General features: G+C 42.7%; 1 protein-coding gene across 3 annotated transcripts; it reads right to left on the bottom strand.

The window, feature by feature from the left end:
* Nucleotides 1-154: 154 nt before the first annotated feature.
* LOC115104723 (profilin-2-like) lies at nt 155-14,635 on the bottom strand. Of its 3 annotated transcripts, none has more exons than XM_029626076.2 (3): nt 13,905-14,635; nt 13,457-13,761; nt 155-1,419 (listed from the first exon to the last, which is right to left on the bottom strand). In XM_029626076.2, the coding sequence occupies exons 2-3, from the start codon at nt 13,599-13,601 to the stop codon at nt 962-964; spliced, it is 603 nt and encodes a 200-aa protein (XP_029481936.1). In that variant the 5' UTR covers nt 13,602-13,761; nt 13,905-14,635; the 3' UTR covers nt 155-961. The 3 variants fall into 3 exon arrangements, 2 of the variants coding, with proteins under 2 accessions (XP_029481936.1, XP_064863516.1); XM_065007444.1 differs by having other exon boundaries at nt 14,326-14,635; XR_003859802.2 differs by lacking the exon at nt 155-1,419 and adding an exon at nt 9,986-11,525.
* Nucleotides 14,636-14,940: the final 305 nt, after the last annotated feature.

Here is a 14,940-nt window from a genome sequence, read left to right as displayed (position 1 = left end):
ACCCCTCATAGCCTGGTTCCTCTCTAGGTTTCGGCCTTTCTAGGGAGTTTTTCCTAGCCAATGTGCTTCAAGACCTGCATTGCTTGCTATTTGGGGTTTTAGGCTGGATTTCTGTACAGCACTTTGAGATATCAGCTGATGTACGAAGGGCTATATAAATACATTTGATTTGATTTAGAATATATTATTGTGGGTGTAGCAAAATGCTTGTGTTCCTAGTTCCAACAGCGCAGTAGTATCAGACAATGTGGGGAGGATAGTTCAACGCAATTAAGTTCAATAACCAGTACAGTGTCAGCCTGCGGTAGCTGGTTACTTTTAAGTGCACTCCAATGTAGACAAACACCTTGTCAAACACTATGGGCTGAAGTCATATTTTGAGCATATGCCCTTTTTTATTTCTTCTACCTGATGTTAATTTCAGGCACTGCATGCACGAGTCACATTTCTTCCTTAATTGTTCACGTCTCTAATACATTCTGTTCTGAAGGTATATTATAGACCTTAGACTCAGGTTATGCTATTATGCAAGTTATGAACGCAATGTGTGACCATTTCTCCAAGATTCTTGACATGGTACGTATTTACTCTGCTATTGGTGTCTAGTATTCCAAGCAGCAGGCATACTTAGCCTACTACTTGTTAAACTGAGTGTCTGACACTTAACTTTTTAACTGTCTTTTTGTCAGTTATTGTCACATTGCCTGTTTATCCTGGTCTGTGGCTGACCATGTAATACTGTAATGACAATGTGGGACCTGGCCATTCAGACTCGTGTGTACTTGTCTTGCATACTAGGTCACTGTATTCTAGGTCACTACACAATTAAAGAAGCACAAATATGTCACTAACTACAGGACACAGTGTAGACAGTTTCAACTCAGTTTACTCCGTCAAATATCCCATACTGTCCATGACACAGGAATATCCTCCCAAGCAAGAGTTCAGGTAAGCAGTAAATTCAAGCAAGTTGTGATGATCCTGCCTTGCGAAGGCATGCAGCCATCTGATAGGCCTTGTGATTGAGGAATCCGCTGCTGATCCCCCTGTTGCCGAGGAGCACCAGGAGGAGATGGCGTGTCCGGCGCACGGCCACACCCCGGCTGGGCCTGTGCTTGGTGCGCAGGTCCATTGACCTCTCCCCTGGGGTGACCATGTTGTCCCTCACCAGGGCACAGCGCAGCCCCCCCAGGCTCACTCCCTGGGTCTGGATGGCCTCTCTCTTCCTGGCCAGTATCCTCCTAATCTCACGCCGGGTCAGATGTTCCAGTGATCCCCCTGGAGTGGCCGCCATCACCCTGCGGGTACTGACGTTCACCAAAGCACAGTCTGCACACTGGCCCTCAAACATCAACCTGTCCACATAGTGCTGCAAGCTGGGCAATGCCATTCCTGGGGAGGGGGTGGAGGGATGTGTCCCTGAAAATATTAATTTATTTTAGCCTGAGCTAATGAAAGCAGGAAGTGTGCAGAATGGTGATCAAGTATGGAGAGAATTGATTATCTACCAACATGGGTCCATATTGAGAATTCCCTAAAAACCTACCTTGTTGGTGTGGGGAAAACATGTCAATGAAATACTGCCACTGTGTCAACTGAAGTGTCTCAGACTTCTGTGATGTCACAAAGGATAACTAATAATGTCATCCCCTTTTGTTGCACAAAGCCTACCACTGAATTAGAAGCAGAATACAGACATCTAGTGGCCAAAGTACAAGTCTGCCATTACCTGTATTATAATTCACATACAGGATCTAGGAATGGCAGGAGATGGAATTGTATTACTCATGGACATACTCATCTGAAGTGGGGTGGAGAAAATTTGAAAATAAATAAAAATCAGTCATTAAATTCAGCCAATAACTTTTGTGTTTAACTCCATTCATAATATCTGATCACCCCAAGCCTAACAAAATGTTAGTTCCCAACAAAATACCTGACTGTTGCTGAAAACAAATGTATCCAGTACCTTGCAAACCAGTGGCGGTCAGTGCTGTTTATGATGAGGGAGGACACATTTATTTTTTCATGAGCATGGCCTTATTTCTATTACAGCATATTGGATGACTGTCATTCATATTCCATTCACCCAGTTCAATGTAACATCGATAGGTTTAGGCTACAACATGATACTCAAATGTGACTTAACACTTGGATTTGGTCTTATGTAGCAACATTTGAAATTGTGTTTTTATTATATTTTTTACATTGGATAAAAGTAGAGACTCGGGGCTACAAAATGGTATATCATTCTCTGCATTTGAGGAACAATGGGAAAGTAAATCTGCTTTGAAAGTTGATCAACTTTTAAACTCACTTCTGAGAAAATGGCCTTTGAATGTTTTGATATCTAGTGAAAAGCTCTTCTTTGTCTACACCCATTCAGCATCGTTCACACACTCTTAAGCCATAGCCCCACCCATCTCATTTCGCTCTTGGAGCACACACTTGAAGCTCTGGCCGATGATTTGTTTACCTATGAATGACATGAAAACAGTCTAACCAGCTCTTTCTGGCAACAATTTCATTACGCTTTTTTGCAGACGTTTACTGACACCGGCCATATTCAACGGGTGTTGTACACACGTCACATAACGTTAGCTAACCAGCCACCCAGCTAAACAACAATGAACACAGCGCCAGTACACTAACAGTACACTTTAGCTTAAGACATGTAGCTAGCTAGCTAGGCACACAATGAACCTAGCAAGGTAAACAAAGTGTAAGATCATACGTAACATAACATAACATGGGGCGGCAGGGTAGGTTAGAGTGTTGGACTAGTAACTGGAAGGTTGCAAGTTCAAACCCCCGAGCTGACAAGGTACAAATCTGTCGTTCTGCCCCTGAACAGGCAGTTAACCCACTGTTCCTAGGCCGTCATTGGAAATAAGAATTTGTTCTTAACTGACTTGCCTAGTTCAATAAAAGTACAAAAAAATAATATAAAATAATAATAATGTTAACTAATGAGCCAGACAGCTAACATTAGCTAGCTAAACAACAATGAACACAGAGCTAACAATGGCACAGAGTGCTGGGAGCTAACCAACCAGGTTCAATGTTAGAAAGCTAACATTAGGCTCTAACTAGAAAAGCAAACTGCTCTGGGATACGAATAACAATGTCAGCCAGCTAACGTTAGCTAGCTAACAGTACACTTTAGCTTAAGACATGTAGCTAGCTAGCTAGGTAAACAATAAACCTAATTAGGTAAACAAAGTGAGATCACACATTTTTTACATTCAAACAGTGAAGTCATGACTAGCCATCATGAGGTTGCTACAACCTAGCCTATGAATGAAAGTTTACAACTGATGGGTTCTGACTTCTAAACTTTAAATATTGTTAGTCATCAGGTATCCTATTGAAATGAGGAGTGCCACAATCTGGTTACATACACTTTAGCCAAATGCAGTTAAACTGAGTTTTTCACAAATCCTGACATTTAATCTGAGTAAAAATTCCCTGTTTTAGGTCAATCTCAATGGCGTCCTTTATTTTAAGAATGTGAAATGTCAGAATAATAGTAGAGAGAATTATTTATTTCAGCTTATATTTCTTTCAACACATTCCCAGTGGGTCAGAAGTGTATATACACTCAATCTGTATTTGGTAGCATTGCCTTTAAATTGTTTAACTTCGGTCAAACATTTTGGTTAGCCTTCCACAAGCTTCCCACAATAAGTTGTAATAAGTTGTAATAAGTAATAACTCTTTTTCAGTTCTGCCCACAAATGTTCTATGGGATGGAGGTCAGGGCTTTGTGATGGCCACTCCAATACCTTGACTTTGTTGTCCTTAAGCCCTTTTGCCACAACTTTGGAAGTATGCTTGGGGTCATTGTCCATTTGGAAGACCCATTTGTGACCAAGCTTTAACTTCCTGACTGATGTCTTGAGATGTTGCTTCAATATATCCACACAATTTCCATCCTCATGATGCCATCTATTTTGTGAAGTACACCAGTTCCTCCTACAGCAAAGAACCCCCAATACATGATGCTACCACCCCCGTGCTTCACGGTTGAGATAGTGCTCTTCGGCTTGCAAGCCTCCCCCATTTCCTCCAAACATAATGATGGTCATTATGGCCAAACAGTTAAATTTTTGTTTCATCATACCAGAGCACATTTCTAGATACTTTTGTACCTGTTTCCCCCAGCATCTTCACAAGGTCCTTTGCTGTTGTTCTGAGATTGGTTTGCACTTTTCGCACCAAAGTACGTTCATCTCTAGGAGACAAAATGTGTCTCCTTCCTGAGCGGTATGACGGCTGTGTGTTCCCATGGTGTTTATACTTGTGTACTATTGTTTGTACAGATGCCTTCAGGCATTTGGAAATTGCTCCCAAGGATGAACCAATTTTTTTTCTGAGGTCCTGGCTGATTTCTTTTGATTTTCACATGATGTCAAGCAAAGAGGCACTGAGTTTGAAGGTAGGCCTTGAAATACATCCACAAGTACACCTCCAAATGACTCAAATGCTGTCAATTAGCCTATCAGAAGCTTATAAAGCCATGACATTTTCTGGAATTTTCCAATCTGTTTAAAGACACAGTCAACTTAGTGTATTTAAACTTCTGACCCACTGGAATGGTGATATAGTGAGCTATAAGTGAAATAATCTGTCTGTAAACAGTTGTTGGAAAAATGACTTGTGTCATGCACAAAGTAGATGTCCTAACTGATTTGCCAAAACTATAGTTTGTTAACAAGAAATTTGTGGAGTGCTTGAAAAACTAGTTTTAATGACTCCAACCTAGTTGTATGTAAACTTCCGACTTCCACTGTACATGTTTCAAGCAGATCACCATAGTCCCTGTGTCCATGGAAGCGAAGGTAACCTGCCGGTAGCACTCATGTTGGTAGCCATTAAGTGCTTTGAAAGGCTGGTCATGGCTCACATCAACAGCATCCTCCTGGATACCCTAGACCCCGTCAAATTCACATTACCGCCCCAACAGATCCACAGATGACTCAATCTTGAACTACACACTGCCCTTTCCCACCTGGACAAAAGGAACACCTACATGAGAATGCTGTTCATTGTCTACAACTCAACGTTCAACATCACAGTGCCCACGAAGATCATCACTAAGCTAAGGACCCTGGGACTAAACACCTCCCTCTGCAACTGGATCCTGGACTTCCTGGGGTAGGCAACAACACATCTGCCACGCTGATCCTCAACACCGGGGACCCTCAGGTGTGTGTACTTAGTCCCCTCTTGTACTCCCTGTTCAACCACGACTGCGTGGCCAAACACGGCTCCAACACCATAATTAAGTTTGCTGATGACACAACAGTGATCACAGCGATGAGACAGCCTATAGGGAGGAGGTCAGAGAACTGACAGTGTGGTGCTAGGACAACAACCTTTCCCTCAATGTGAGAAAGACAAAGGAGCTGATCGTGGACTACAGGAAAATGCGGGCCGAATAGGCCCCCATTAACATCGACGGGGAGGTAGTGGAGCAGGTTGAGTGCTTCAAGTTCCTTGGTGTCCACATCACCAACAAACTATCATGGTCCAAGCATACTAAGTCAGACATGAAGAGGGCACGACAAAACCTTTTCCCCCTCAGGAGACTGAAAAGATTTGGCATGGGTCCCTAGATCCTCAAAAAGTTCTACAGCTGCACCATCGAGAGCATCCTGATCGGTTGCATCACCGCCTGGTATGGCAACTGCTCGGCATAAGTCAGGCCCAGTACATCACTGGGGCCAAGCTTCCTGCCGTCCAGGACCTATATAATAGGCAATGTTTGAGGAAAGCCCATAAAATTGTTAGAGACTCCAGTCACCCAAGTCATAGACTGTTTTATCTGCTTCCGCATGGCAAGCGGTACCAGAGCACCAAGTCTAGGACCAAAAGGCTCCTTTAAAACTAAATCTTGTTCGGGATAGGGCCTAGTTTCCTGAATTTCCACCTGACTGATGTGCCCAAAGTAAACTGCATTTTACTCAGGCCCAGAACCCAGGATATGCATATAATTGGTAGCATTGGATAGAAAACTGTTAAAATAATGTCAGCGACAATAACAGAATTGATATGGCAGGCGTAAATCCGAAGAAAAAACAACAGGAATTATTTAGTTTTTTTGGTCCCAGGCTCTTACAATGGAAAGCTATGGGTCCTATGTAATTCCGTCTCCCAGATTGCAATTCATATGGCTTCCACTAGATGTCGACAGTCTTTATTTAGGGTTTTTGGAAAAACAAGCAAGAATTTTGAACTTTGGTGAAGAGAGCACCGGAACAATATCAGTCTTTCGGCGCGCGAAGGAGAGGTTGCGCTTACTAATTTTGCTTTCCTATTGAACATACTACTTTCCGTATGAAATATTATAGTTTGTTTTTAAATTTTAGAGTACCTAAGGATTAAATATAAAGGTCGTTGACTTGTTTGGATGAAGTTTAGCGGTAGCTTTCTGGACTCCTTTGTTGAACGAGTGGATTACTGAAATCGATGGCGCCAACTAAACAGACTTTTTGGAATATAAGGAAGGATTTTATCTAACAAAAAAACGTTCATATTGTAGCTAGGACCCTTGGGATTGCAAACAGAGGAAGATCTTCAAAAATAAGTGATTTACTTCATTGCTATTTGTGATTTTATGAAGCCTTTGCTGGTTGAAAAATATGTTGATGTGGGGCGCCGTCCGCAGACAATTGCATGGTATGCTTTCACTGTAAAGCCTATTGTAAATTGGACGATGCAGTTAGATTAACAAGATTTAAAGTTTTTAAATGATACAACTTTCTTATATATTCATGAATGTTTAATATTACGATTGTTTATTTGAAATACGCGCCCTCCAATTTCACCGGAAGTTGTCGGCTGGTGTTCCGCTACAGCTTCTACCCCCAAGACTGCTGAACAATTAATCAAAATGGCCCCTGGACTACTTACATTGACCTCCCCCTCCATTTGTTTTGTACACTGCTGCTACTCACTGTTTATTATAACTTCACTTCACATATAGGTTAAAGGCTTGTAAGTAAGTATTTCATGGTAAGGTCTACACTTGTAGAAATGTGACAAAGAATGTTTGATTTGAACCACAAAGGCCAGGGAGGTTTTCCAATACCTCGCAAAGAAGGGCACTTATTGGTAGATAAAGCAGACCTTTCACTTTTTTTTTCAATACACCCAGTCACCAGAGATTCCATCCTCAGTTGATGGAGTGGATGGAACGATGAGGCCAAACGTGACTTTAAAACATTTACGAAGTATAATGGCGTCCCCCAGGGCTCTGTTCTAGGCCCTCTCCTATTCTCGCTATACACCAAGTCACTTGGCTCTGTCATAACCTCACATGGTCTCTCCTATCATTGCTATGCAGACGACACACAATTAATCTTCTCCTTTCCCCCTTCTGATGACCAGGTGGCGAATCGCATCTCTGCATGTCTGGCAGACATATCAGTGTGGATGACGGATCACCACCTCAAGCTGAACCTCGGCAAGACGGAGCTGCTCTTCCTCCCGGGGAAGGACTGCCCGTTCCATGATCTCGCCATCACGGTTGACAACTCCATTGTGTCCTCCTCCCAGAGCGCTAAGAACCTTGGCGTGATCCTGGACAACACCCTGTCGTTCTCAACTAACATCAAGGCGGTGGCCCGTTCTTGTAGGTTCATGCTCTACAACATCCGCAGAGTACGACCCTGCCTCACACAGGAAGCGGCGCAGGTCCTAATCCAGGCACTTGTCATCTCCCGTCTGGATTACTGCAACTCGCTGTTGGCTGGGCTCCCTGCCTGTGCCATTAAACCCCTACAACTCATCCAGAACGCCGCAGCCCGTCTGGTGTTCAACCTTCCCAAGTTCTCTCACGTCACCCCGCTCCTCCGCTCTCTCCACTGGCTTCCAGTTGAAGCTCGCATCCGCTACAAGACCATGGTGCTTGCCTACGGAGCTGTGAGGGGAACGGCACCTCAGTACCTCCAGGCTCTGATCAGGCCCTACAGCCAAACAAGGGCACTGCGTTCATCCACCTCTGGCCTGCTCGCCTCCCTACCACTGAGGAAGTACAGTTCCCGCTCAGCCCAGTCAAAACTGTTCGCTGCTCTGGCCCCCCAATGGTGGAACAAACGCCCTCACGACGCCAGGACAGCGGAGTCAATCACCACCTTCCGGAGACACCTGAAACCCCACCTCTTTAAGGAATACCTAGGATAGGATAAAGTAATCCTTCTCACCCCCCTTAAAAGATTTAGATGCACTATTGTAAAGTGGCTGTTCCACTGGATGTCATAAGGTGAACGCACCAATTTGTAAGTCGCTCTGGATAAGAGCGTCTGCTAAATGACTTAAATGTAAATGTAATGTAAATGCTGTGATAAGAGAAAACTGAGGATGGATCAACAGCATTGTAGTTACTCCACAAAGACAGATTGAAAAGAGCAAAGCCTGTACAGAATCAAAATATTCTAAAACATGCATCCTATTAGCAATAAGGCACTAAAGTAATACTGCTAAAATTTAGGAAAATAAATTAACTTTATGTCCTAAATACAAAGTGTTATGTTTGGGGCAAATCCGACACAACACATCGCTGAGTACCACTCATGTTTTCAAGCATGGTGGTGGCTGCATCATGTTATGGGTATGCTTGTCATCGGCAAGGACTAGTTTTTTTTGGGGGGGGGGGACTGAAAATAAACAGAATAGACCTAAGCACATGCAAACTCCTAGAGGAAAACTTGGTTCAGTCTGCTTTCCAACAGACACTGGGAGGCAAATTCACCTTTCAGCAGAACAACTACCTAAAACACAAGGCCAAATATACACTAGAGTTGCTTACCAAGACAACATTTAATTTTCCTGAGTGGCCTAGTTTCAGTTTGACTTAAATAGGCTTGATAATCTATGGCAAGATTTGAAAGTGTATGTCTAGCAATGATCAACAACAAGCTTGTTGGTTTTTTTAAAAGAAAAATGAGCAAATATTTGAATACTTTTTGAATGCACCGTATTTCAGTATCTTCCCAACCCTAAAGGGATAAAGAACAAGCTTCAGATTTATTTTCAAAGTAAGAAGAAGTTGACTGCTTGGTGCAACTCTCCACAAGAGAAACAGTTTATTTCAAATCTGAGGATGGTAAGCAAATCACCACGGGTGAAGATTTTTCTTGTATAATTGTCATCTTAATTATCACATAATCGTCATTTTATAGACTACTGTGGGCTGTCATCTATAGTGAAATATTATTAACTATACAAATAAAAATATGTAGGCCTACATGTGACTTCCAATAAAGTGATGTGTGTGAATTATGTCACATTTGTCTCTACATTCAGGGAAAGGATCCCACTGAGAAAAAAAAAATGTCCTGAAGTATTATAGCGCTGGTCAGTCACATATGCCAATGTATTGCATCTCCCTTTTGTACCCTCCAGAACCACATCCTAGCACAAGGATGCTCAATTCCGGTCCTCTGGCCTGATTGGTGTCACACTTTTGCTCCAGCTAACACACCGGACTCCAATAATCAACTAATCACGAACTTCAATATAGAATGCAATTACTTTAAATCAGCTGTGTTTGCTAGGGATGGGGGGGTAGCAGCACTCCGGCCCCCGAGGACTGGAGTTGCCCATCCCTGTTCTAGCACAACCTTACCAGCCTTAAAAGCCACTCCATACTTCCCCATACCTTCCTGTGCCCTGGTGCTGTGCCTTTATTTGTTAGGTAATACATACCCTGAAATGGAAACGGTGTCTTCAATCATTCCTGTATCCTAACCGATGCACCATAGTGGCAACATCACTCCTCAACCTAGTCTAAGATGCAGGCCACCCTAGTCCTTTTCTTTAGTCACATCTGTTCTTGTGAATGTGATGATACATTTGGTCACTAGAGGGCAGGAACATGTCATTTACAGAAATCCTTGCAGACAAATTAGAGTTTGCAAGTCTGAGTAAATGAGAGTATTTGGTTCTCTTGGGACGTCTTGAACATTTATTTATTTTATTCACTTCATGTACAATGAGGCCACATGACCAGACAGCAATAAAGCGTTCTGCAAATCCAGTGGGCAAAAAGCCAACAGGAAATTACTACATTCTGATAAACCTTCAAGTGTGAATGTCATATGCTATAATATGGCATCACAGGTATCTTGCAAACAAGTGAACGTGGGGGTTGATGGGTTGATGTGAGCCAGTATTGGCCAAACAGTAGGTCAGTCATTTCTACTGGGTCACACAGCTGTCGGCTGTGGCAGGAAAACATTATTTTCATGAGGGCCAAAGGAAGATGTCACGACACAAAGGTTTGGGAAGCACTGTGGGGGAACCTATTCCCAGTGGAACGCTCTAGTCTGGCTGTTGATGCAGGGGTACATTATTTAAAGGTGGACAGTTATAAACGGGTTGGTTGTTTAGCAACAACCGCCATGTGCGCAACTTCGGGGCAAAACAGATTGTTGACATGTAAACTGTTTTGTCTCCAACGTTTATTGAAAATAAATCTGCAAAATCAGCACTTGTATCTCAAATACACCGTTAGCTGTTGGTTAGCTAGCTAGTAAAGTTTTGCCATATTAGCATAGACATGACAGTCAAAACAAGACATGATATCAAGAACAAGATAAAACTGGCCACCTACAAATCCCGCATGGCAGCTTCTTAACATTTCTGCTAGTGATTTAGCCATGTAGACTCACAACACACAGACTTCTACAAAGTTGAATTGCGCGCATCGTTTTCGTGACGTTGTCAGCTAACCTGTCTATCCCATTTGGAGCCATGATCCCTGGATGACACTTCCAGATGTCCTTCTTTCCCCTCTGCTTTCGGAAAGTATTCAGACACCTTGACTTTTTCCACATTTTGCTACGTTACAGCCTAATTCCAAAATTATATTACATTTTTTATTTTTCTCATCGATCTACACACAATAGCCCATAATGACAGTAAAAACAGGTTTAGACATTTTTGCAAATTTATAAAAAAATTAAAAAACTTATTTACAGCGGGGCAAAAAATATTCAGTCAGCCACCAATTGTGCAAGTTCTCCCACTTAAAAAGATGAGAGGCCTGTAATTTTCATCATAGGTACACTTCAACTATGACAGACAAAATGAGGGGGAAAAAATCCAGAAAATCACATTGTAGGATTTTTAATGAAGTTATTTACACGACTGATCCGGGTAAAGGAAAGAATGAATGGGGCCATGTATCGTGAGATTTTGAGTGGAAACCTCCTTCCATCAGCAAGGGCATTGAAGATGAAACGTGGCTGGGTCTTTCAGCATGACAATGATCCCAAACACACTGCCCGGGCAACAAAGGAGTGGCTTCGTAAGAAGCATTTCAAGGTCCTGGAGTGGCCTACCTATGATGAAAATTACAGGCCTCTCATCTTTTTAAGTGGGAGAACTTGCACAATTGGTGGCTGACTAAATACTTTTTTGCTCTACATAAGTATTCAGACCGTTTGAAATTGAGCTCAGATGCATCCTGTTTCCATTGATCATTCTTGAGATGTTTCTACAACTTGATTGGAGTTCACCTGTGGTAAGTTCAATTGATTGGAAATTATTTTGGAAAAGCACACACCTGTTTATATAACGTTCCACAGTTGACAGTGCATGTCAGAGAAAAAAAAACATGAGGTCAAAGAAATTGTCCATTGAGCTCTGAGACAGGAGTCATGGCACAAATCTAGGGAACGGTACCAAAAAATGTCTGCAGTATTAAATGTCCCCAAGAACAGTGGCCTCCAACATTCTTAAATGGTGGAAGTTTGGAACCACCAAGACTCTTCCTAGAGCTGGCTGCCCAGCCAAAACAGATCAATTGGGGGGGGGGGGGGCTTTGGTCAGGGAGGTGACAAAGAACCCGATGGTTGCATTGACAGAGCGCCAGAGTTAGACTGTGGAGATGGTTGTCCTTCTGGAATGTTCTCCCATCTCTGCAGCACTCCATCAATCAGGCCTTTATGGTAGAGTGGCCAGACGAAAGCGACTCCTCAGTAAAAGGCACCTAAAGACTCAGACCATGAGAAACATGATTCTCTGGTCTAAGGAAATTAAGATTGAACACTTTGGGCTAAATGCCAAGCGTCACGTATGGAGGAAACCTGGCACCATCCCTACGTTGAAGTATGGTGGTGGCAGCATCATGTTGTGGGGATGCTTTTCAGTGGCAGGGACTAGGAGACTAGTCAGGATCGAGGGCAAGATGAACAGAGCAAAATACAGAGAGCTCCTTGATGAAAACCTGTTCCAGAGCTTTCAGGATCTCAGACTGGGGCCAAGGTTCACTTTCCAACAGGACAAATACCCTAACCACAGTCATGACAACGCAGGAGTGCCTTCAATACCGACAATACCCCCGGACAGGGCAATCCAGGAAGGATATAACTCCGCCCACTTTGCCAAAGCACGCCCTCCACACCACTAAAGGGATATCAACAGACCACCAACTTACTATCCTGAGACAAGGCTGAGTATAGCCTACAACGATCTCCCACACAACACGAGCCCGAGGGTGTGGAAGACCGGACAGGAAGACAACCTCAGTGACTCAACCCACTCAAGCCAAGTATAGCGAAAAAGCCTGGCAAGACATGATGTACCCCGTGTAATAGTGTTAGAGGCAGAAAATCCCAGTAGAGAGAGGGGCGCCGGCCAGGCAAAGACAGGAAGGTTGATTCATCACTCCAGTGCCTTGCCATTCACCTTCGAACACCTGGACCAAACTACACTCAATCATAGGACCTACTGAATAGATGAGTCTACAGAAAGGACTTAAAGGTTGAGACAGAGTCTGCGTCTTTCACATGGATTGGCAGATCATTCCATAAAAATGGAGCTCTATAGGAGAACGCCCTGCCTCTAGCTGTTTGCTTAGAAATTCTAGGAACAATAAGCAGGCCTGCGTCTTGTGACCATAGCATAAGTGTAGGTACAGTATGTCCGGCAGGACCAAATCGGAGAGATACACTACATGACCAAAAGTATGTGGACATCTGCTCATCAAACATCTCATTGCAAAATCATGAGCAATAATATGGAGTTGGTCCCCCCCCCCTACAGAATCTACCATAGTCTGGACATGGCATTACCACCCTACAGAATGTAAGCAAACATTGACATTTACAGTAGGCTTTGACAAAAGACATGTCTGTACGGTTAGTGGCAATTAAGCTATTTCTTAATATAAATAGAGAGAGGGGAGAGAGAGAAAGAGAAACGGGGAAAGATTGAAAGGGAGATGGGGGAGATAGTGTTTGTGAGAGACCAAGACAACGAGAGCAATAATGTATAATCTGCAATATAGACATTGATTTACACAAACAACAGTGGAAAAGTGATATTGATTATCAGAATGGATTTCACTTTGTAAAGTATCATAGCCTGACAAGCATTTGAAATGATTAGGATTTAAAATGAGGAGTCCATGGCCTCTCACTGTATTAGAACATTGTAAATGTCTCACCTGCATTGTGCCCTTTAGAAAAACCAAGTGAAACCTTCAAGTCAATATAGATTCCTCTGTGGAGTGAACTCTTGTCTGTTTCCATGGTGACTTGGTCCCCCAGTCCCTGGTAATTCCAACCTCCAATGTTGTCTTGATGCCACATGAGTAGGGTTCTAGGTACTGTCAGGGAAGGGACAGAGTTCTGAGAACAGAAGTGAAAATTTTGCCTGTTCTGGGAACATTTGTTTTTACGTTTCAGGGAGGTTCTGAGAACGTTTTACTCTGGTTCTTTGAAGGTTTTCCTGGGAGGTTTTATTAATGCTCTGAAAAAAAGAAATGATAGGTTATTTGGAAGTTTTTGAATAACTTCCTTAAAACTTTCACTGAATGTTTCAATAAGACGTTTAATAACTCTGCTAGGTTATTTTGGGTTACAGATAGGACACATATAAATTCATTTCCTTACTGAACTGCTGCACTATAGCCATCGGTCATCCAGCATTGCCATCAGCCATTGAGGAAATGCTTCCTTTGAAATCAATGAAAGCTGCTAAACCGCCCGTGTTGCGCTAACGTTGCATCACGTCCAACCGCAGCGTCCAAGCTCAAGAATCATGGAAGTTTAATTCTCAATGGCTGACGTGCACGTTCATTCTATCGTATTAATTGAAATATTGAGAAATAACGCAGATTTTTGTTGAATGTACTCTCGACTATACAGCATTGGATGTGGTACTAATATTTATAAAGTCAAGAAGCTACTAGCTAATAGAAACTATAGCTAGCTAGCTACATTGACTGTTCACAATATAAACAAAAGCAACTTGTGCACTAGCAACAATTTAATGAGTACTTGCGAAAAACTGGACCAACGCTATTGTACTTACGCATAATCAATAAATATGGTACAGTACATTAGGGGAAAATAGAATAAAGACTCTTCTCCACTTTCAAAACAATGCGCTCTGTGTAGCAGGTAGAACGTCACATTGACAGGAAGCTGATGGCTACGCAACTCGAATAGTGGAGCTGTTACAGGCTGACTACACCGCTCGCGTTGCAAAATACATTTAGAAATGTGTATTATTCAATTATTGCACCCACACTGCTCGGGTGCGCCAACGAACGTCTGCGTTGCCAAGGGCTAAAATAGAAGTCAGTTCTATTTGTGACGCAGATCATGCAGCAAGTCTTGTCTCTCCCATCTCCTCATTGGTTATACCCACGTGGGTGACTGAAAGACGAACGAGGTCAGTGGCGGTAATGCACCTAATATATGAAAGTTGCCAATCACAATATAAAGTCAAGATAAGAAAAAGCCTAGTAGAGATGACTAGAAACGATTCGGTTGACCGTTTTATGTGTGGATTAATTGTCGGAGTAGAGGATCTTGTGCATTTCAGGTAAAATAACAACTCAATGTTTATATCCCAGGACAAATTAGCTATCAACAGCAAGCTAGCTAAATAGGACAAATCAGCTAGCAAGTCCAAGCTAGAGGA

The sequence above is a fragment of the Oncorhynchus nerka genome, linkage group LG22 (assembly GCF_034236695.1).
Source record: "Oncorhynchus nerka isolate Pitt River linkage group LG22, Oner_Uvic_2.0, whole genome shotgun sequence".
NCBI lineage: Eukaryota > Metazoa > Chordata > Actinopteri > Salmoniformes > Salmonidae > Oncorhynchus > Oncorhynchus nerka.
This window is presented reverse-complemented; position numbering and strand designations above follow the sequence as displayed.